Source organism: Moschus berezovskii, chromosome 12 (genome assembly GCF_049115385.1).
Source record: "Moschus berezovskii isolate FMDL1 chromosome 12, NW_MosBer_1.0, whole genome shotgun sequence".
In the NCBI taxonomy this organism is placed as follows: domain Eukaryota; kingdom Metazoa; phylum Chordata; class Mammalia; order Artiodactyla; family Moschidae; genus Moschus; species Moschus berezovskii.
In genome coordinates, this window is record NC_142471.1 from 28,593,261 (window position 1) to 28,616,985 (window position 23,725).

Consider the following 23,725-nt stretch of genomic DNA (forward strand, 5'->3'; position numbering starts at 1 on the left):
CCTAAGCACATGGATCACCAGGAAAATGTTTCGAACTGTTAGAAAACAGGATATGCATCTACCGTCCACTGACATCTACTTGCCATCCTACCTTGGTACAGGGGAATGGATGAGAGGATTGAGGAAGCAGCCAGGCCTAGAACTGCACATTAGAAGTAATAATAGCCAGCACACACACAGCACTTGCTCTGTGCCAGGCATGGTTCTTAATGCTTTCTTTATACAGAACACCTCATTTTAGCCTCGTAACAACCTTAAAAGTATACATATAACCATCATCTCCATTTTACAGATGAAAAAACCAAGGCACAGGGAGATTAAGCAACTTGACTGATTTCAGGATCTGTGCTCTTAACCACTTCACCACACTGCCTTTCATTAGAATAGACTCAGGTTGCAAATATGGCCAGCTTAGTACTTAGCTTTTTTTTTTTTAATTAGTTGCCAACAGTTTAAAATTGAGAGTTTAAGTAAAATCTGGACTTCTGATGTTGCTTGAAAATGTAGTGACTCTGGCAACCCTGAACCCCTCTCCTGGCGTGTGACAGTTGGAACTACATGTGCAAACTGGCAGCTGGTTTTCACCAGTCTCTGCTTCTCCGTACTGTCTTCCCCACCAGCTCCCTGGCCCCGTGGGCATTCAGTCTTTGATCCCTGACTCAGCACCTCTGATAACATGGGGTGCCTCCCTGTGAGTTGGAAAGGAACACGTGCGCTCCCCTTGCTCAGTGGACACATGGTACCCAGAGAACAGAAGCACTGTCAAAACACCCACACCACACCCCGAAGTATAGCTGGGTTTCTTTTCATCTGAGACCACTTCCACCTTAGTGCCAAGGCTCCTCACAGCTGTCGTCTCCAGACCTCCAGAACCAAAACCCTGAAAGGGGACTCCAGCCTTTCAGAAGCTTTCAGATTGATGCTTTACCCCTGCCCTTGACAATTGGGACAGAAGCAAACATGTCCCTGTGGCCATTAAGAAGCCAATTCCCTGCAGACAGTAGTTCAGGGAAGCAGGGAGCAGAGTGAGGCTGCACATCCCATGAATTGGAGAGGAAGGAATATGTCAAAACCTGAGAGTCGAGGTGCCCAGCAAAGGAAGCCTGACCTACTCTTAGCAGTCAAGTTCTGCCTCACCCCTGGGCATCAGTCAGACTCCTAGAACTTCCCAGGTGACTTCTGTTCCCTGAACTCCAGCAGCTGCTGCTCTCGAGTCTAGAGCAAGAAAAATGACCCAGATCGCCACCCCCTCTCCATTTCACACCTGGTTTCTCTGACACTGTCCCCTCTGGCATCTCTTGTCACTGTCTCCAAGACAGCTGACTTTCAGAAAATGAGTGCTGACAGAGGGGAGGGCCCCAGTACTCAGGCAGGGTTTTCATACTGAGAACCAGGTTGCTCTGGCTTCTCCTTTTTGGCTCTGGGAGACTAAGAACCACTCACTTCATCCATCTGAACCTCAGTTTCTCCATCTGTGAAATGGGGGCAGTGGCAGAGTTGTTCTGCAGGAGCCCCTGGAGGCAGAAGTGGGACTGGGGGGTTGCTCATAGTAGAAAGGGTGATGGGGAAGTGAACACTCACGGACCCACCAGGTGAGGCTTACCCTGTCCTGTGCACAGCGCGTGTGTGCACACACAGTCGTGAGGCTGCTGCATGGGCAGGAAGGGGCTCCCGGGGGTGTATGTGGGGGGGGGGGGTGCTCTCCACCCTCCCCAGGGAGCCACCAGTGGAGGAAGTGAGGAAGGCAGCCAGCTTGGTGCGAGGCCACACATGAGCTCTGTGGTGTGCAGACGAAGGGGCTTGTTCTTAGTTTCTTACTTCCATGTGGGTCTGGCTCAGACCAAAAGTGTGTTCTAATTTTATTCCTGGCTGGTCTGTTTGTTGTTTCAAAAAAAAAAAAGAGTAGTTTGAATAGAAAGTCACCATGGCCTTTGAGTGGGGGCGTGACTGTGGCTGAGCTTCCTGGCTTCAGCTGTGATGTATGCCTCTCCCTGGAGGGCAGGGAGAAGGCCTGCACTTGTGTGTCTCCGGGACCTAGGCAGGGACTGGTCCAGACTGGATGCCCAATAAATACTAATGGAGAGAAGGCTGAGGAAGCCAAGAGCCCCTCCTGTCAGAAGAGGGGGCACGCCTAAGACATCTCCCCTTTGCTGTCTCCAAGCTGCTGGGTATTCTCACCTGGACTGCTCGTGCCCAGGTATCCCTCAAAGCAATGCCCCTGCCCTCCATGGGCACCTCTGGGCAAACACCAAGGGGCTGACTGCCACCCACTGCCCTGTGCATCCAATTTCTTTCCCCAGCTGTGCTCACCTCACCTCCAGAAGGGGAGGTGAGCACAGTGCCAGCTGCACTTCCCTTGTCAGATGTGTGAATTGAGGCTAGTTATGTCACCTCTCTGGGCCTCTGTTTCCATGAGTGTGCCATGAAGTTGGTGACACCTACTTCACAGGGTTCTTTTAAGAAGCCACTGAGATACCAATACTTAGAAGGACTTAGCACAGTGCCTGAGACATAGTAGCTTTAGGAAAAGTCGTTCTATTGCCCTGCCTCAGCCTCTCCCTCTGCCCTCTCCACACACACAGAACAAGGTTGAGTCCAAGCCAGGAGGACCCACACACACACCGCCCTCCTTCCCATGTGGCAGAGGGCTGGTGGGCAGGAGTGGTCCCCACTGAAAACAAGCTTGGCAGCCTGTGGCACCCAGTATCTGTCATGGGGGCACTTGGCCCAAGGTCGCTGCCAGGGCACAGCCTCACCCAGGATTCAGGGGTAGGACTCAGAAGCCAGCTTCCTCAAGCTTCAGGCCGTAGAAGGGGAATGGGCTTCTGGAGGCTGCAGCCCAATGGCTCGGGTGAAGAAGGAAGCAAAAGGGAGGGGCGGCAGCAAAAGAGGAGGAATAGGGTTCCGTGGGCTTGGGGTGATGAGGTCAGAGTTCAGAATGAGGTCTGGGTCCAGGGTGAGGACAGAGAAGAACAGAGAATCCAGAGGAGCCAAGAGGTGGTTTCTTACTTTCGCTCTCATTGGAGGAGGGTGGGTATGCGATGCACTTGGATAGTGTTTCTTCGCCTATGGGAGCAGAGAGAAGGGTCATTAAGTGGGCGTCAGACCCTGGAGGCCGGGAAGACTTGTCCAGGCTGGTATGCCCTGCTCCTGTCACAGATACCTTTGCTCGTGTCCCCTTGGCAATGCTGGCCCAGCTGCACACATACACACACGCACGCGCACACACACACACCTAACACACACACACACCTAACTCACACACACACACACACACACACACACGCATGCGCGCATGCGCACACACACACACCTAACTCACACAGAGGCATAGTTTCACTGCACAGCCAGGCCTGCCCTGCCCATCACCATGACACCCCCATGGATGTGTGGATACCTGCCTACACCCACACCTCTATCTAGTCCTCTTACTGACACACGCACACACACACACACCCTTAACTCACACCACAGGTCATATATCACAGCCCTGCCAGCCCAAGTTCATATGCTCAGTCACTCAGTCGTGTCCTACTCTTTGCCTCTATGTGACCCCATGGACTGTAGCCCGCCAGGCTCCTCTGTCCATAGGCTCTCCGAGGCAAGAATACTGGAGTGGGTTCCCATTTCCTTCTCCACTGGTTCCTATACCTTTTCCCATTAAAAAACCCCCACTGTCATAAACGGAGCCCCGAACGCCCTTCCTCTCCATCACACCCAGCAACCCAGAAAGAGGTGTTCACAGCTCTACACGCCATACCAGCCCTGGCGTGCCAGCGCCACCCATACAGAATCAGACCCCCCCCCCGGCACAGTGTCACACCACCAGACGCACAGCACCGCCCCCGCCAGCCACTCCGTCCTCTGCTCGTCCTCCCAGGCAAACCCAGACACCATCCCCGCAGTGACAGCCACCCCCGGCCGCCCCACAGAGGAGGCGCTCACCTCGCTGCACCTGCAGCTCCATGGCTCCAAAGAGCCGCTGCTCCGGGTGGTGGTGCCTGACCTCCACCACCAGGCAGCAGTAGAGGCCCCCGTCCAGCAGCGTCAGGTTGTGCATGGTGATGGTGAAGTTGCCGTGGTGGTCGGAGGCCGACTCCAGCCCGTAGCGCTGGGCCAGGTCCTGGCTGGTGTTGGGCTGGTGGCTGCTGTGGTGCAGGTGGAGGTCCTGGAACGTGAGGTTGCGGATGGGCCGGCGTTCCGAGCAGACCTGCACCTCGCCCCGCGAGCTGCGGTACCAGGTCTTGTAGAAGGTCACGTCGTGCCCTTTGGCCAGGGGGCCCAAGAGCCTGCAGGTGAGGGTGACGTTCTGCCCCTCGGGACACACGTACAGGGAATAGGGCGTGGCAATCTTGAACGCTGTCACCAGGCCTGCTCAGAGAGACGAGAGCCCGTCACCCACCTGAGCCGGCAGCACTCCCAGTACCCACCCGAGTAGGGAAGAACCTCGGCCTGGGGCTTCAAAGATAAGGGTTCCCCAGCCACAAGCTCAGGGCCAGTCAGCTGACCTCCCCAAGCCTCAGCTTCTTGTTTTGCTCGTGAACCCGGCTCCCTCCAGGCTGTGTGGGAGGAGCCACAGGGGCCTCCCCAGGTAAAGCTGGATGAGGCATAGGCGAGACACCGGGCAGGCAGCAGGGTGGGCCGGGCCCGCGGTGTCCCTCTCCCAGGGACACGCGTTGACCCCAGCTCCCGTCCCCTCACTGCAGGCACCGTGGCTCTGCCCAGACCTGGCCCCTGACACTTGCAGTTCCCGTGCTCAGCACATCAGGTGGGAGAAGCAGAAGGCAGTTTGGAAACAGCAGCCCCTTGCCCTGGACCACCCCTCCAGGGGCCATCGGCATGTATTCCCACTCCTGGGGCCCGCATGTCCCGCACCCGCCTCATTAGCACTAACAGAGCATCTGCCTGTGTGAGGCCTGTGCCAGGTGCTCTATCTCACCTGGACACTGAAGACGGAGCCTCCCTTGGGAGCTTATGGCCTAGCTGGGTAGACAAGTCCTACATCCTGACAAAGTAACCCCACAGGACAAAGGGCAAAGCCAAGCCAGCCTTCGGGGCACTTGAAGGAAAGAGGACATGACCTTCCTGGGAATAGTCAGGAGACTTCTTAAAGGAAGGAGAGTCTTTGGGGTTGATGGACAGACAGGAGCCCAGCACGTGAAAAGGAGGTAAAGCAGGAATACCCAAGGTGTCTCAGGGACACGGACAGGTGTGCAGAAAAGGTCATCTCATCCAGGCACTTGCCTGCCACCCGGGCTTCTTGGACGTGTTTTCTCGTTCATTTTGTTTCAATAAGCAAATGAAGCCAACCCCTGGTCCTCTTTACCCTACCCCCGTCTCCTAGCATGTAACCGTGTTGACCCTCCAAAGCACTGGCCCTTTAACGGAAAATCCTGTCTAGCTGTGAGCCTCAGTTTCCTCAGGTGTGCAGCGAGGAACATATTAGCTGCACTGGGGTTGTGAGAGGACGGAATGAGGGAAAGAGAAGAACACGCCATGTGCGCGCTCATGACCTCTACAGACATCGGAGGGGCAGCTGTAGTTACTAGACATTCATGATGTTTTCATTTTATTTGGCATCCAAGGGGTTGTTGTGGGCCGACAGGGAAGGAGGGTTTGGAAATATGTACAGGATCCAAATGGATATGCTCCTTCCATTGCCATTGCCTGAACCCAAGATAATAATGCCGCTTCTTTCCAGACGCCCCTTTCCTGTTTTACAGCCTATCTCCCTACCCCTACCCAGAGGAGCTGAAAGCCTGGCCCAGTCAGGAGAGAGGCAGCCGCTGTAGCTTTGGAATCGGCTCAGCCTGCAAAGGAGTCCAATAGCTGTGAGTTACATAGACACTGAGCCTCAGATGCCTCGCTGTAAAACACAGAAGTGGAACAGCTCCCTGCCAGAGTTGAGGCAAAACTACAGATAATTTACGTGAAATGCTCTGAAAGTTGGGGCTTGATACCTGGGAGCTAGATAGGTCTCTAAGTCATTTCTGCGATTCAAAAGACATTTCTTAGGAGTGAAAATAGAATAGAGAAGCCTGCTTTGAATTCTTTCTCACTAAAGTGTGAATGACCGATAACAGCTGTGGCCCAGTCTTGGCACACTTGCATATTTAAAGCAGAGTGTGAGGAGGCAGCAAAGACATTTCCCCCAAAGAATATGTCTGCAAGGGTGGAGTTTTAAGCCCCAGAGGGTAAAAAGGACAGATACGCACCAGAGCCTCCCACTCCCGGCACCCGCATGTAAGAGGGAGCCATGTCTAGGAATCCCAGATATTTGGAAAGTCATTGCCAAGGTGAGCAAAGACTTCAGAACTTTTTGGTCAAGATGCTCATCTCCTTTTCAGGGAGAAATGTAGATGTCAAGAAAGGGAAAGTGGTTTGCCTGAAGTTCTGGAGGGTATAATCTCAGAACCTGAAGCATGGGGGCTTCAGGTAAAGAAGGATCTAGTTAGGACTAGAAGAATAATAAATAGGATGGGCATGGCTAACCACCCAGTAAGGCAGGTGTATTTTTATTCCTGTCTCACCAATGAGGAAACTGAGGCACAGAGATGTTAAGTAACTCACTGAAGTTCAGAGAAAATACCGTAGTCAGAATTAAACTCAAGCACTTAAGACACTGTACTAAAAGAAAATGTTTCAGAATTTGGCAGCCCACAGGCCATATTCAGCCTTCAAATATATTTTACTTGAACCTCAAAGTATTTTACTTTTTTTCCTTTTTTTTTGAGATTGCCAAAATTTAAAGACCAAGAATTTGATACAAAAATTCTGACTTCCAGCTTCTCTTTGAAAATCAGAACATTAACACTAAACCTAGCTTTCCAGATGGTACTAGTGGTAAAGAATCTGTCTGCTAATGCAGGAGACACAAGAGACCTGGGTTTGATCCCTGGGTCAGGAAGATCCCCTGGAGTAGGAAATGGCAACCCGCTTCAGTACTCTTGCCTGGAAAATTCCACAAACAGAGGCACATAGTGGGCTACAGCCCATGGGGGTCACAAAGAGCTGGACACAGCTGAGCGCAAGCACACACAGCTTTCCTTTGAGGCCCTTGTCAACTGGAACTGAGCAGCAGCCTCCTCTTCCCATGGGGCACTGGTGTTCTAGCTGGCCGCAGTCCCCACCTCTCCCTAATGTTTGCCCCTAGTCTGCTTCACTCTCTTGCCATCAATGTCCCATGGACATTTGAGTTTCTGGTCCGTGAGTGGGCTCCTTGGTTTCTAACCAGGGAGGCATTCCACTCCCCAAGCCCACTGTCCTACAGATATAACAGTCAGGCTCAGAGAGAAAGTGATCCACCCAAGGCCCCCAGCGGAAACCGAGCTACTGAATTATGGCTGTGCCAATAAATGAAAGTGGGAAGTAGTCACAGAAAGCGCCCTCTGAGGGAAAATAAAAACCCACCCAAAGAGGGGACCCTGCATTAGCTCTGCCCTGTACTCCCCCTTTTCCCCAGCCGGCCATGTGACAGCTCCCTTGGGGGCTAGAGGGAGGCTGGCTCAGTGGAGCCAGGGCCGCAGGTCAGGTCAGTGGAGGCAGAAGCAAGACGGAGCATAGAGCCGAGCAGGGCGGGGACTGTCAAGTGGACAGCGGTGTGGATGGGGTGGGGCGAGTATGCGGGCAAGATGCGGCTAGCTCGTGGGCAGGATAGGCGTCCGTGAGCACAGGGTGATGGGGCACGGTGGGAGCAAGCAGCAGGGCCTCCAATGGGGCACCAACCCAGGCCTCCCCGGTCCAAGCAATGGTGTTAGGGACCACAGAATTCCCCAGGAAAGTAGTGGGGAGGGGCTTTTCAGCCCAAGAGGCAGTTTCTTTGCAGACTCACAGGGGAACACAGAACTGGGGTTCAGAGACAGAGCTGAGGAGGGTCATTGCTCAATTCCTAATACCCCAAGCACCCCAAAAGGACCTCTTCCCCTTTTAGAAAAAGGAGAAGCTACACTGGACTTTAGGTTTGGGTGTGGGAGAGAGTATTCAGTTCCAGCAAACGGACTGGATGGGGTGGGCCAGATGTCCACAGGACTTGTCCTGGGGAAGAGAAAACATTTTGTTTGTTGTGTCTGAGACTCCAGCAAGGATAAGGCCCAGGGGCAGCCTGTCCTTAGGTGGACTCTCAAGGGCACGGCGCTAGGGAAAACTGCACACGTGCCCCATGCCTTCCACGACTGCACACACACATGTGTGTTATCAGGGGCTATAAATAGCCCAGCTGGAATTATAATTATTTGGCCAGAGGATGTTGCTTATTGTAAGGAGCAGATCCTTTTGGACACCTGGGGCATTGTCGGAGACTGGGGAGGAAGGCCCCTGGCTCCAGGGTGGCCGAGAGCATGTGGAACAGGAAAAGGCCCCAGGTCCTAGGCTGAGCCTGTGCCTGTGTGGGAACCATCCATCATCGTGCTGTTTTAGGGCCCAGCCCCCACCTGCTGCTGGGTGAGTTTGCAGAAGCACCTGCAGGAAGAGTGCTGTGACCCTGGGGTAATTCTAGGTCAGGATTAAAACACTAGCCTGGGTGGGCAGATCCCTAGGCCCCAGTCCCCACTTAGCCATGCCCTTACTGTGTGCCTTGGGCAGGTCCCATCCTTCTCTGGGCCTCCCTTTCTTATCCTATCTTGAGAGGCTCCCCACATTCCTAGCCCCCTTCCAATTCTGAAACCCTGTGACAGGTGAGAAAGGCTGTCTTTCTTCAGGGCAGAGGAAGGTGGCAAGAATGGGCAACAATACGAAGATGATCACAGGCATTTATGAGCGCTTCTTATATGTCAGGACTTGCTGAGCACTTCACACTCATTTAATTCTCATAACCTCTGATGTAGGTCTTATTATCCCCATTTTAAAGAGGAAGAAATAGAACCAGAGAGGTGAAGCGATTTGCCCAAGGCCACACAGCCCTACGTGGCTGAACAGAGGCCCACACCTTGGACAAGCCAACAACACTGCAGACAGGAAGAGCCCTTCACCCCTGCAGCGGGTGGGGCTAACACCTCATCCTCCAGCTACTCAGAGAGTGAACTGACCTCCAGTTGACTTCTGCGCTCTCCACACAATCATCCTTGCTCTGCCTCAGACCCAAAGCAAAAACATCATTCTTTCATTCCACAAATATTTATTAAGGTCCAAACTTGAGCCGGGCCCAATGCAGAGAGGCTGTCGGGGTGCAGAGTTCCTTAAGGGACTTCCACTCAGAATTCAGTCCTGCTTCTGCCACTTTTTAGCAATGGGACCCTCAGCCACAGAGGGGCTCAGCCTCTTGTAAAAGCTTCTATTTGCTAGTTTGTGTGACCCCTTTCCCCCGCAAGCAGGCACCTCGTGAAACCCTGTGGGTGTGCATGGGATGGGTGTGGGGGCAGGGGGTGGGGCGTGTAAACAGGCCTGTGTATTTTCCCTGACCAGGCATGAACTTAGCCCACAGTCACCAAGGCAACACCCCAGCCTTTGGAGGTGGGTCCCTGGTTCAGTTAGTCAGGCCTAGAAGGCCCCACCCAAACAGCTGGACTCTGTCTAGCTGCTAGGGGCTGTAAGTAAACAGTTACTCATGGCCTGCTATTGCTGGCCCCGTGCTAGATGCAAAAGGCCAGGTCCTCGCCCTCACAGCGGACCCCAAATGGACATGAGTGTGGCCTCCAGCTCCCTGCCAGGGCAGTCCATGAAGGGTATAAGGAAAGGCCAGGCTCTGTCTTTATCAAGATACAGAGCACAAAGGGCAACAGAGGTAAGAACCAATCAGGACTGGTCCTGATTCCAGCGCTAAGCTCCAGGAAGTAGCTCCAGGGCAAGGCGCTGAGGGCCCAAAGCTGGCAGGTCCGCCCATGGGCCTCCGTAGCCAGTGTGGACAAAGGGCATCTCAGATGTGTTTATTGATACCTTCTCCTGCAGGAAATGTCCATTCACATCAGACCAAGGAGGCTAGGAAGGGGAAGCCAGGCTCTATGGGAGGAAGTGGCACTTCCAGCACCTTGGGAAAGCATCGCTGCCTCTGGGGCTGGAGGCTGCTGGCCAGCACACCTCCCCAGGGAGAGCCTGGAGGCTGGCCAGAGCTGCACCAGTGACCACTCCTCTGGATGGCTCCTTCCTCAGCTCTCCCAGGCCTTCCCTGAGGACGGCTCTATGGAGCCCAGATTGCCAGCTCCAGCTACCCTCGAGATCCTGTGCTTTGAAGACATCCTAAGGTTCAGGCTCATATCTCTTTGTGCCCTCCCTTCAGTGCAGGAGGCTTGGTGGTAATGGCAGTGGCAGGTGCTTACTCTGTGCCAGGCATCATTCTGATCACTTCTGCATTGATTCACTTATTGAATCCCCCCTCCCTGTGACCATCTCCACTTTACAGATGAGGAAACTGAAGCACAGAGAGGCTAAGTAACTGGTACAGAGTTTCACAAATAGTCCTTGGTGGTTCCAGGATTTGAGCCCAGGTCATCCAGCTCCTGAGGTCTGCAGTGTAGAAGTAGCCAAGGATTAGCCGGGTCCCCACCTCCTCCCTAGAGATGTACAGTGTGACCTGGCCAATGGGGCTGCCAGCTCCCTCTCCCACTCTCCCCCATTGGTCAGCCAGCTGGTCCCGGCATGAGGAGAGGACCCAGCTAGAGCCACTATATTTATTTGCAGAAGGCAACGGGGGCCGGGAGAACTGGGGTCTAGAAGAAGCCCAGATAGGCCTGCTGACCCTGTCCTGGCCTCTTAGGATGGGAAACTGCCCTCCTTCCCTTCTTCCAGGAGAGCTAAACTGCCCCCTGCCACCGGCTGCCACTCTTCACAGTGGCGAGTTTTCTTTTGCAGTGGAGAGGAGCTGACGGCATCTATAGCATAAGTAGTTTTACTTTCAGTTTGATGGCATTAAATAACATTGAATCACATAGAGAGAAGGCTATTCCCTTTTCGATTCTCTTTCAGTCCTGATTACATCAAAGAGAAAGTCCTAGTTTGATGCCAGTGTATCTTCAAAACATCTCTATTATATACTAAGCTCATCGTCTTTTTTTTCTCGCAAGGTACAGCAGGCTTGGAGCCTTCTCCAGGCTATAGTTTCCAGTCAGAATTTACCATATTTGGTTTTCTTATTATGCACTTTTATAATTTTGTTCTATTTGTGGCAAGTGACACTGGCTTTCCATTAATGGCAAGTGATATACAGTTTCCTTTTAAAATCTATTTACCTAAGTAAAAGAAATGAGTAGATTTTTTAAAGTACATATGGTAATAGGCAGACACTGTAGAAATCCCCAAGGTGGTGAAGAAATGGACTGAGGGTCAGGAAACACCATCATGGAATTACCCTTCAGAATCATGTCTTCAGCCTTGCTGAGACCCTGTTACCCAGCCTGCTTAGGGCTCAGATAAAGAGGGAGTGCGTGTTTGTGGTCCCATAGTACGTGAACAGCAGAGGCAGGACTTGACCCCCTGGTCCCCATGAGAAGTAAGATCCTATGTAGAAGGGTTAAGGGACTAGGCTGGCTTGCCAAGGAGCCGAGCAGCTTCATTACTGAATTATTGGTGTGCACAAAGGTGGCCATTGTTTTTCTCTCTGGGGGTGGTCAGCCAAAGTAAACTAGGCTGAATATTAAGTTCAGTTACAAGAAAGACCCTAAGAAGACAAGCAAACCCTGGCTTGCCTTGAAATTGCAGAGTCCCCATCTCCAGGGAACCTTAAGAGGAGACTCTACAGGCACCTGCATGGGCATTTCAGACTCCACGTGCATAGAGGTGGCACGAAGGGCTGGGCTCAGCACCTCAGACCTCCAGGATTCTAGAGAGTCCTGTCCCAGGGAAGCCAGTCGGTGCCTTCCCATGCTCTGGGCACTCTGTTGGACCCTGTAGGCAGCCAGGAGCTAAGACAGTGAGCCAGTGGCATGTGGCCTTCAAACGCCAGGAGACAGACTCTTACCACACAACCAGAAGCAGGTGCCAGGTGCTACACTGTGTGTGTGCCCTTCAGCACAGCCCCTGAGGAAGGCACTGTCGTCGTGCCTCTTGGAGGGATGACAGAACCTGCTCAGGCGTGCTGAGTAACGCACAAAATCACAGAGCAGCACAGGGCCATCTTGAGAGGTGAATGGGGGGCTCATTGCCTCCCCAGGCTGGACTGTTAAGTAACGGGTTGTACAAGAAACCCTGGAAGGCAGGGCACATGACTCCAAGTCCCTAACTTTGCCATTCTCACACACGGTGGCATCAGGAAGGCCTTGCGTGTGCCAGCACTGCTGCTGAGGGGTCCCCAGGGTCTATCAGAAGCTGTCCCGGTGCTCCCTGGTCCCCTTCCCCTGGCGAGGCCAGACTGCTCCTGGATGAACAGCTGGCTCAAAACCTGCAGCCTCAAACTCAGTCTTTGGGACTTGGTCGGTGCTGGTTGAGGGGTCACTGCCAGCATACCCGCTGGGCACTGAGGACCCCTTCCTTCCTCTCTCTTTCCCTCAGTCTGCCTGGCCCTCAGATCCCCTGTGTGTGCTGCATATAGGGAGCCGACCCCTCAGCAGTGTACCTCCCACTAGGGCCACCCTGTCCCCGGAGGTCAGACCCAAGCAGGGAACCTTTGCCCTGTTTGGGAGAAAAAGAGAGCAACCAGCCCAGCTATGTGCTCCCCAATATAGCTGGGGACCCCTGCCATTGGGTAGAGGCTCCCTTTGCCCATGGGCTGGCCTCAAGGCTGCTTCTCTCCACCGCAGGGCTTCTGGGCAGAGGATTGTGGATTTCCTAAGACTAGTCCTTGCTGCATCAGAGGCTTGCACCATTGGGTTACTCAACAAGGGCCTGCAACACTGCTTACCATACAGGGGAGGATGGGCTCCTCCCTCCCCAGTGCACTAGTCCCAGAGTTGGAGACTCCTGGGTCAGCCTGTGAGGTCATGGCAAGGTCAGTAACTTCCATAGGCCCTAGGGATGCCAAAGGGGAAGAAGAGGCTCTGCCATCCTTGGGGTCTTCTGGGTCCTGGGCTCCTAAGCATCAGACTCACCACCACCATTCTCCACGGAGCTGGCCCAGCCCCAAAAGTTAGAGAACAGATCTGTACCAGCTACCCCATCTCACCTTCCCAAAGCATCAATCCTGCCCAAGGCAACCCAGCACCTCAGCGGGCCGGCAAGCCAGTCTTTTCAGTTCACAGACCCTCTGGACCATGCCTGCAATTAGGCCTGCCCATCTCTTAGCCCCCTTGTTGCAGACTCTACTAGGTAGTAACATGAATACTCATTAGCATGCCCATATTACAGGTAGGAATACTGAGTCCCAGACTAGTTCAAAACTAAGAGAATTCTCATGACTCCTTTCAGTGGAAAACTGCTTCAAACCCTAATTATCCCCCTGAACTGGGCCCAGGAAGAGGTGGAGTGCCAAGCTCTCTCTGGGAAGTCTCCTGGCTTGAAGCGAGGGGCTCTGAGCCTCTGTGCAACTGGCTGCCCTAGTCCTCTGGAACTCAGTTTCCCAAACTGGGGCTGCTGAGCAGAGAGCCTAGCCAGAGGAGGACACAGGGTAGGGCTAAGAGAACTGAAGGGCCCCTCAGGGTCACTTGGAGAGGCTGAGACAGGGCAGGGGTCTGGAGCCAGCGGGCTGCTGGCCTTCCTGCCTGCCACCATCCCCTGCTCCTCTGGGAAACCGTGTCTTCCACGAGCCATGGCCTTGATGCTGAGACTGCTCCCCCACCCGCTTTGACTCTTTCTGGGCAGCACCCACTTCAGGGCTTGGGCAGCAATGTCTGTGGGAAGTGGGCTCCCTCCTCCTCATAGAAGGCCAGGCCAGCCTTCCAGTGCTGGGATAACATGAGCCTGCCTGCAGGCTCCTCAGTCTCTCAGGTGTTTTCCAGGTCCTCTCAGGCTCCTCCTCTTGCTCTTATCCTGTCGTCCGCTCCCTCCTCTTCTTCCGACTCGCCCACTGGGTCTCGTGCCAAGCTCCCCACCTCCCTCCTGCCTCCCTCTGACTCCCTGCATGACTCACACTTTCCCTCCGCCTTCCCAGGGAAAAAGTTTAAAAGTTGAGTTCCATAGGCTGCCTGCCGGTCCCCTCCTCCCTCACGATCCAACTGCTCCAGTCCAAGACAGACAAGAACTGTCGACCAGACTATGGGTGCCAGGACCTCCTGTGCCCCCCCAACTCAAGGAGCCCCTGTGTCCTAACCAGGATACCACTTAGAGCCATGAAAGTCTGGACTTTGGAAGAGGAAAGTGACACCTCCCCGTGTATGGCTTCTGTGTTTGAGCTGAGGAAACTGAGGCCTGAAAGATGCTATAAGCTATCCAAGGACCTAGAAGGGGCTCATAACTGAGCTGGGAAATGCCCCCATGTTCTCCCCTGCGCATGCTCTACATCAGTCCCCCGGAGGCAGCTTTGCTAGGATGCCGGGAATCCGCTGACCACTTAGCACTCAGACCCTCAGAGGAGTGTGCATGTCCAGCAGTAGCCCAGTGGCCACACTGACCAGTGCCCACCAAGGCTCAACCCTGAGTGTCACCAGGGTATAGGACAATGGCTGTGAGTATACAACTCCCCTACCGTGTGAGATCCTGGAGCCCTAAGGTGGGGCAGGGAGATGCCGCAGGTGTCAAATGCCAGGGGCATCCACTAGAACACACTGGGTTGTCTCCACTTCGTCCACCGCCTGTTCGGCAGAAGGTGCTCATGCCCTGGGCTCTCTGGGCTGGGAAGGCTTGGACAGGCAGCCGCTCAGGCAGCTGTCAGCAAACAGATGTGCCCACCACCCAGCCAGGGCACTTGGCAGAGAGCTGCTGCCCGCTGCCAAGTAGTCCTAGCAGCCGCTCTGCCATGGCGGGTGGGGTGGGTCACAGGGGGCTGAAGGGGGCGCCCGGGGCACCCCCGTCTGACCTGTGACCCCACCCTGCCCGCCGTGTTCTCCCGGTGCTCCTCCCCCGCACCCAGGCTCGCCGACCTTACCTCGGGAGGCAGCCAGGAAGAAGGCGAGGAGCACAGGCCTCCAGCGCCGGCTGCCAGCCTCCGGGACCGGGGGAAAACCCATGTCGCCGTCGGGCAGAGCTGCGTCTGGCGCAGCCGGGCCGGAGCGGAGCCCAGGGGCACGCAGAGGGTACTTCTGGTTCTCAGCGAGCGGACGGGACGCGGCCGGCGGGGAAACCTCCGGGCGAGTGAGTGTCGAGCAAGTGAGCGCAGACGGCCGCCCGCTCCAGGGGCCCCACAGCACCCCCGGGCGGCCATGGAGGGCACTGCCTCTCCAAGGCTCCACGGGAGGGGCTTTCCACTGTCCCGCAGGGCCTGGCCCTGTAAGGTGGGGCAGCCAGGCAGTATCCCAGAGTCAGCAGCGCAGCTTCATCGCTAGTTTCAAGCCCTTTCTTCTCTCCCCTATTCCTGTTTGCAGAGGATTAGTATTGGTGCAAAGCCTGAGAAGTACATCTACGTCTAACTTAGCATCATCACAGATTGCATCAGCCCTCACCCACCAGCAGGGGCTTGCACCGATCACCCTCCAACCCATCCCAGGTCCTGATATGTAGTAGGCACTCCCAGGAGTGGAACGGATGGATGGAATCTAACTTTTGTAAAGAGCTGGGTGAGTTGGAGCAGGCTAGACAATAGATTCCAGAGCCTGCAACACTCCTCTGCACATGTACACATGCACACAGGTACGGGCTTGGCACATCCCTACACTGGGACACATGTGCGGGGTGTGTGTGTGTACAACATTGTGTAGTGTGTCTACAACATTGTGTAGTGTGTCCCATAGAAAATCACCAGCACTCCTCTGGCAGGGTGTGTGTGTGTGTGTGTGTGTACAACATTGTGTAGTGTGTCCCATAGAAAATCACCAGCACTCCTCTGGCGGGGTGTGTGTGTGTGTACATTTGTGTAGTGTGTCCATAACATTGTGTAGTGTGTCCCATAGAAAATCACCAGCACTCCTCTGGTGGGGTGTGTGTGTGCGTGTGTGTGTACCATTGTGTAATGTGTCCACAACATTGTGTAGTGTGTCCCATAGAAAATCACCAGCACTCCTCTGGCAGGGTGTGTGTGTGTGTGTGTGTACAACATTGTGTAGTGTGTCCCATAGAAAATCACCAGCACTCCTCTGGCGGGGTGTGTGTGTGTGTACATTTGTGTAGTGTGTCCATAACATTGTGTAGTGTGTCCCATAGAAAATCACCAGCACTCCTCTGGTGGGGTGTGTGTGTGCGTGTGTGTGTACCATTGTGTAATGTGTCCACAACATTGTGTAGTGTGTCCCATAGAAAATCACCAGCACTCCTCTGGCGGGGTGTGTGTGTGTACAACATTGTTAATGTGTCCACAACATTGTGTAGTGTGTCCCATAGAAAATCACCAGCACTCCTCTGGCGGGGTGTGTGTGTGCGTGTGTGTGTACTTCATTGTGTAGTGTGTCCCATAGAAAATCACCAGCACTCCTCTGGCAGGGGGGGTGTGTGTGTGTGTACAACATTGTGTAGTGTGTCCACAACATTGTGTAGTGTGTCCCATAGAAAATCACCAGCACTCCTCTGGCCCAGGCCCCAGTATCACCTCCCACCTTGCAGCTCTCTTACTCCCTGTGCCTCAGATGTCTGCAGGACGCTCTCACACACGCCCACCTCTAGCCCTCTGCTCTTGCACCACCCCCAGTACTGGCGCTCCTGGCAGTGTCTCTCTCCTTTCACCCAAGTTCTTATCGCTCAGGGCTCAACTCAGGCTCTTTCCCTTTACAAAGCACCCTGAATGTCCCCTGAAGGTCTCCGTCCAGTCTACGCCCCCTCTGTCTATCATACCAAGCCTGGGGTTACCAAACAGCTGGTCTTCTCCCCAGGCTCATTTGCCCTCCTGGGCTAGACTATGAGCTTTAGGGAACCAGGGTCTGTCTCTGATGTTTCCGAGTCCCTGGCACAAAACCGGGCATAGGGGAGATGTTTGACACACACTTCTCTGAATGGATAAGTTGATGTATAAGTGAGTAGTGATTTCCCAAATAGAAGTGGAGGTGACAATGGTAAGGGCCAGGGATGAGGGGAGAGGGAGAGCACAGCACTGTACTCTGTTTACCCCAGCCTCGGTGAAGCTTCCAAAGGCTTTGCCGACCCGTTAAGGGTCTTGAGCTCACAAGCAACACCCAAGCTGAGAGACAAAGTACAGCCAGAGTCCATGTGGGTCCAGAGTCAGGGTGGTGAGACTCAAGGAAAGCCAGGAACTCTGGGTGTCCCATGGGCGGACTGGTCCAAGTCAGAGATTCTCTGAATGCTTCCAGACCTCACTCTCAGGGTAGGGAAAGCTGCAACAGAGGAAGGGTGGGCATCATGCTGTTACTATGTGAACTGGTATGCGCCTAGTCTCCCTGAAGCCAGGGACTCCCCCTGGGATGTGTCCTGATTTCCAGGACAAAATCCAAGTTCTTGGTCACAGTCCTGATCTTGTGACCCTGCTTTAGGGGACAGCCTGGGGCCCTTCTTCCTGGCAGAGTGAGAGTTCTTCCACCCAGGGAAATCACAAAGCCAACTGAAACCAGGTGGGTACCAGGCGCTCTTCCCACCCTGGCCATCATCTGGTGGAAGTGAGGTGGGGTCACTGTAGGGTGAGACCCTAGAGCACCTGCTCTCCCTCCCGTCATCCCTTCCTGGCTCGGCCTGGCCCTAACCACCCTTGAAACCAGACTCCCTCTGCCCCAGGGCCTAGAAGGTGGGTGTGGGGAGGCTGGGATTGGGGGAGGGGAGCAACTGCTCTGCCAACCCCTTACCCAGAGGGCGAGAACACCTGAGCTGGGCCCAGTCCCCCTCCACTTTCTTCCTCCCCACACTCCCCCCACCCCAGCGAGCCTCCTAGGTTTGCATCAGGGTGAGACACAGAGGCATTGCCCAAGGTGTGGGCATGGTCCAGAAACCTCAAGCACTGTTTCTCCAGTATCAGGGCGGAAGAGCTTGGCTGAGAGGGCCTTCAGGGCACCAGCTTCCTCCTCACACTAGAGGCCAGGGGCAGTCAGACCCACCTCCTCCTCCCAAGCTCCAACCTGGTCTTAGAGAGAAGGGGTACCACAGAGCAGCTCTGTTGGAGCTCCCCCTCACTCTCAGGCCTGCACTGGTTAGACCCACTTCCAGGAGTCTGGGAAAGTGGGAAATGTCAGTACCACCACCCTTTTGGTGAGGCTGTAGGGTGGCGCTGGCTTGTCTTGCTGGCAGAAGGGGCTCAGAAGGGTGCAGTGCTGGGCTCCTCGCTGGTGGTAAGCGCTCACAGCTGCATCTGTGTGCAGAGCCACAGATGAACACAGTGTCCTTCCTTGAGAGTCATCTTTACTCAAAGATTTGGGGCCTCCACCACCATTTTTAATGGAAACTAACAAACACCTTATGAGGAAAAAAAGTGTGAAACTTACTTACATGAGCTTTCAATAGGAGAGATTTCAAAGATATTTCATTCTTGAGATAAATGCTTCAGGGGTGTTCCCCAATTCAGTGCAAGTCCCCTCTCCACTCTGGTGGGAAAGTCTGAGAAATGTAAAAACAATGCATTTTCCTTCACTGTGTGATTGTCATTTTTATGAAGACTCGTTGAGACTCTAAGACCCAAAAGCGTATCTCCCTGATGGAGCAAGGGTTCAGACTGATGGTGGCAGATCAGCTCCTTGGAATGTCTGAACCAGAAGGGATGTTAAAGAACAAGTCGGGGTCCTTCACTAACAGACAGAAAAGGTCCAGAAAGGATCTCTGTGACATGTCCAAGGTCACCGAGTCCCATCTCCAGGTTTCCAACACTCCCTGCTTTGGAAACAGTTCTAGCAACCACCTAACATACCCCACCCACCCCCTGCCAAGATCCAGAGCTGCAGCTGTCCCTGCCTCCCCAGGGTGCAGGTCTCCTGTCCGTCTGTCTGTCCTTCCACAGGTGATTCCAGAACCAACTCCACCCCCAATAAAGGTGCACATAAGTTGTCTCTATCCAGTTTTTCGCACTGCCTGCTTTTGGTTCCCTGTTCTTGACAATTGCCTGGTCACATTCTCTCTACCCAGAAGTTTTTAAAGTGGTTATAACCTTATTATTGTATTTTATATTAGTCACTAATTATAGTTTGTATGAGTCAGGGTACTGGAAGGAAACAGACGGCACACTCAGAAAGGGCTCAACTGAGAGAGCTTAATGGAGGGACTGTTCACAGATGCCTGGCAAAGAACCCATAGACTAAAAACTGCAGGAAGCCATTTCCACCCATGGGTGCAGAAGGCAAGAGGCAGATGGTAATTAGAGCCCAGTGAGGGCCAGAGCTGTGACAGAGGGGCCACCCAGCAGAACCACTGCCTCTGGCAGAACTGCCGCGAAGAAAAGGGGGTAGAAATGCCCCCACCCCATCTCCGTCTTCTGCCTGGACCTCCCATGGGCCAAATCATGTGGAAGCCAGATGGCAGGGGAGCCCAGGTAAGGCAGTTCACAGAGGACATCCTCCCAGGTGGAGAAGCAGAAAGGGAGGAGGGAGGCTGAGTGACAGAGAATACCAGTACATGGCCAATTTCTTTCTTCCACTTAGCGCTTCTGCTTGTGAAGTGCCACATCAACCACTTCTCAATGGTTCTTGGGTGCTGCTTGCTGAGTTTCGATTGCCTGGGTATTACCTGTGGTCTAATTGGACCAAACATCCATCAACAATGGCCAGTCACTAGAGAGCATGGTGTGAAATTGTACTTGCATTGAAGTCATATGCTGTTAGCTTTATTTTTCACAACTCTACAAATTCTGTCCATGGAACTGCCCCAAACCCAAGGTCCTTCCTCTCAAAAGTGCTGAAAATAGGTATTTCTATTTTCTTGATCACCTGAACAGTGGGTGAAGTTTAAATTCCTGGACTATGTACATTACATTCTTGCCTTTTGTGATCTAGAAGGAGGCCCAGGGTAAGTAAGGCCCTGGCCCAGTCAAACCTATGGGCTGGAGGCAGTTACTGGGGCTCATCTGATGTGCCAGTGTTAATCACTAGATCAGTGTTCTGATACGGATTCTGAGGTTGCATCTGGCCTCAGCAGTACAACAGTTGATTAGTAATGTCTGCCATTGACATGGACATGAGAGTGGTGGTGCAAGTGCCATCTTGGACCAAAGCAGTTGCCTAGCTTGGCTCTCAGTGGAGCCTCTGTAATTTCCTCTATCAGCCTGTGACTTCACTCACTCTCACCCTTCTCTCTTTACCTCACCATGTTGTATCACATTGAGTAAGTTCAGCCTAGGAACACGTCCAGCTAACTCCACCTCAACCCCCTAGCCAGCTGACCGAGGAACCTAATCACGCTCTTCTCCACAGGCCACCACCCACGTGTATGTGACCATCGTGGATGAGAATGATAACGCGCCCATGTTCCAGCAGCCCCACTACGAGATCTTACTGGATGAGGGCCCGGACACAATCAACACCAGCCTCATCACCATCCAGGCCCTGGATCTAGATGAAGGACCCAATGGCACAGTTACCTATGCCATCGTGGCAGGCAACATCATCAACACCTTTCGTATCAACAGACACACGGTCAGCAGCTGGTGGAAGGGGCCACGAAGAGGGTCAGCTGGCTAAAGGGATTGGAGGGAAGCTAAGCAACATCACGGGGCTGGGGCAGAGCAAAGATGGAGTCCAGGAGGAAAACAGGACGGCAGCATGTGCGGGAGGATGAACAGGCTGGGATAACAGGGGCTCCTTATCACAGCCAGGATATCAGGGCCAACCTCCTAGGGTGGTCAGAGGGCACCCCAGACCCACGACACATTGACCCACCATTGTCCTTCTCTGTATCCCACAGGGCATCATCCGTGCTGCCAAGGAGCTGGACTATGAGATCAGCCATGGCCGCTACACCCTGATTGTCACTGCCACGGACCAGTGCCCCCTCCTGTCACATCGCCTCACCTCTACCACCACGGTGGGTGGATGGGTGGGTGGCACACAGCCCCAGCCTGGACAGTTCCATGGGGAAACAGCGTAGGGAAAGATTATTCAGGAGAAACACCTCAATCCACAGTCCCTGTCCTGGTCTCTGCAACTCACCCAAACTTGCACTGTGACTTTGAGATTCCAGAACCTCTCTGTGTGGCTGCAGCTGTGAGATGGATGATTATGCCTGCCCTTCTCCCCTTCATGGGGAGAGCACAGACTCTGGTCAAGCCAGCAGGAGTTCATGTTCCTGGTCTTCTACCTCCTGTGTGACTCTGGGCAAGTCACTTAACCTCTCTGAACTTCACTTTCCTCCTCTGTAAATGGGGGATAATATAAACTGTTTCAGAGTCTTGGAGGTGAAAATAAGACCAGATAAAATGACCACAGTACAGCAATAAGTAGAAGTTCATAGCATTATTATTAATAATATCATTCTGCCCATAGAGAGACTTTGACAATAACAATAATTTATCTACATGTATAGGTTCAAAGACCCTCCCACACCCATTAACCAATGCGATCCTTACATCAGAAGCAGAATTGTCAGGTCCAGTTTACAGGTACATAGGGCTGGCTGGGGTCCGGTCCTGACTGAGCTCACCCATCATCTCAGGTGCTTGTGAACGTGAATGACATCAACGACAACGTGCCCACCTTCCCCAGAGACTACGAGGGGCCATTTGATGTCACTGAGGGCCAGCCAGGACCCAGAGTGTGGACCTTCCTAGCCCATGACCAGGACTCAGGCCCCAATGGGCAGGTGGAGTACAGCATCGTGGATGGAGACCCTCTGGGTGAGTGGGCCTGAGCTTGGTGATGAGGGTGGCATGACCCACTGGGCCTCTCCCTGACCCCACTCAGGAATTGGATGAGAAAGGAGGTCTTTCTTACTACTAATGGTAGTTTACCCCGCAATTGTGTGATCTTGCACTCTCTGGGCCTCAGTTTCCCCATCCATAAGGTAATGGAAATAAACTCGTCCCAGGAATATGGTGAGAACACCCTGAAATCTGGGAGCAGAGGCTGGTAGCCTTGGAAGGTCACAGACTCCTTTGAGAATCTGATAGAAAACACCCTGGGTCATACCCAGAGTGAAGGCTCCAGGGAAGAGGAAAGAAGGCAAGACAAGCATTCTTGTCCCAGACCTTCCGGACCCCCCAGATGCACTCCTGAGGGAGCACCCAGACTTCTCCTCTGCACACCTCATCACCATCCCTTAATAACCTTCACAGCTGCCTTGGCTGATCCCCTCAGTTGAAGAGCAGTGTTTGCCTGGCCAGAGCAGTTTCTCAAAATAGTTTTTACTCACTTTTGTGGAGTAGGAATCCCAAACTGGGACAAGGCCTACTGGGGCAATGCAGGGAGCATACATGGGTGGGAAAGATCTGGGCTAGAGAATAGGGAGCCAAGGGACTGTGGAAGCCAATTGTGGTCAGATTGAAATGCAGACCCAGGGATGAGGACTTCCCATTTTTAAAAAGAAATGATGGAAATCCAAATCGTTGTGAAACATCCTAATTTTTGATTGATCACTCAATAAATATTTATTGACCATATTTGCTGATCACATTCCAGATCTGAGTATACAGAATGGTATAAAAAAAATCAGACTCAAATCCCTACATTTATAGAACATGTGTTCTGGTTGGAAGATACAGGCCATGAACATAACTGATTAAGCACATGACTTTGTCTATTGGGAGGTGCTAAGTGCTATGGAAAAACATAAAGCCAGGAGAATGGGGAGTGTCAGAGTAACCGCTGCAGTTTTAGAGAGAATGTTCAAGGAAGATCTGTGCAAGGAGGTGACATCTGAGCAAAGACCTGAAGGAGGTGATGAGTGGGTCAAGTGGATATCCAGGGAAGAGCATGGCAGACAGAGGGAGCAGCAAGTGTAAAGACTCTCGGGTTGGAGTGTGCCTGGCTTATTCACAGAGGAGCAAAAAGCCCCAGTGACTGGCATGAAGCCAGCAAGGGAAAGAGTAGGAAGAGATGAGACCAGAGAGGTAACAGCCAGATGTTGTTGGGTCCTGCAGGCCATTGTGAGGACTTGTCTTTTTCTCCAAGTGACGTGGGAAGCATAAGGGAGCTTTGAGCACCAGAGGGATATGATTTGACTTGAATTTCAACAGGAGCACTCCAGTTCCTGAGCTCAGAACAGAGAATAGAGGTTAAGGAATGACTGCTACGAGCCCCTTACAGTCACTCGGGCTAGAGATGTGAAGCTAGAACCAGGGAGGTGGCACTGGAGATGGTGAGAACTCTAGTATATTTCATAGACAGCCAACAGGATGTGAGATGAAACTCAAGGATGACACTAAGATTTGGGCCTGAGCAACTGTGCTATTAGCAGATGGAAAGACTGCAGGAGGAGCAGGATAAGTGGGTTGGGGGAATGGGAAAGGTGAGGTTAGGTTTGAGATGTCAGATTGTTGTTCAGTTGCTAAGTCATGTCCGACTTTGTGACCCCATGGACTGCACCACAACAGGCTTCCCTGTCCTTCACCATCTCCCAGAGTTTGCTAAAACTCATGTCTATTGAGTCAGTGATGCCATCCAACCATCTCATTCTCTGTCACCCCCTTCTCCTCCTACCCTCAATCTTTCCCAGTATGAGGGTCTTTTCCACTGAGTTGGCTCTTTGCATCAAGTGGCCAAAGTATTGGAGCTTCAGTATCAGTACTTCCAATTAATATTCAGGGTTAATTTCCTTTAGGATTGACTGGTTTGATCTCCTTGCTGTCGAAGGGACTCTCAAGAGTCTTCTCCAACACCACAGTTCGAAAGCATCAATTCTTTGGTGCTTAGCCTTCTTTATGGTCCAACTCTCACATCTGCACACTGGAAAAACCATAGCCTTGAGTATATGGACCTTT

At 53.1% G+C, this 23,725-nt stretch overlaps 2 protein-coding genes across 2 annotated transcripts in view; one reads left to right on the forward strand and one right to left on the reverse strand.

Annotated features, from left to right (window-relative positions):
• VSIR (V-set immunoregulatory receptor) overlaps positions 1 to 15,105 on the reverse strand; it is a 31,141-nt gene extending 16,036 nt beyond the window's left edge. The window contains exons 1-3 of the mRNA XM_055425519.2: positions 14,885 to 15,105; positions 3,946 to 4,371; positions 3,010 to 3,066 (exon numbers count right to left, since the gene is read on the reverse strand). Coding sequence (XP_055281494.1) covers positions 3,010 to 3,066; positions 3,946 to 4,371; positions 14,885 to 14,966 — 565 coding nt within the window. The 5' untranslated portion in view covers positions 14,967 to 15,105. The remainder of the gene's footprint in view (positions 1 to 3,009; positions 3,067 to 3,945; positions 4,372 to 14,884) is intronic.
• The window catches only part of CDH23 (cadherin related 23), a 442,755-nt gene that overhangs the window by 382,543 nt on the left and 36,487 nt on the right, over positions 1 to 23,725 (forward strand). The window contains exons 37-39 of the mRNA XM_088841955.1: positions 20,226 to 20,447; positions 20,716 to 20,835; positions 21,463 to 21,643. Of these exons, the coding sequence (XP_088698081.1) occupies positions 20,226 to 20,447; positions 20,716 to 20,835; positions 21,463 to 21,643 (523 nt within the window). The remainder of the gene's footprint in view (positions 1 to 20,225; positions 20,448 to 20,715; positions 20,836 to 21,462; positions 21,644 to 23,725) is intronic.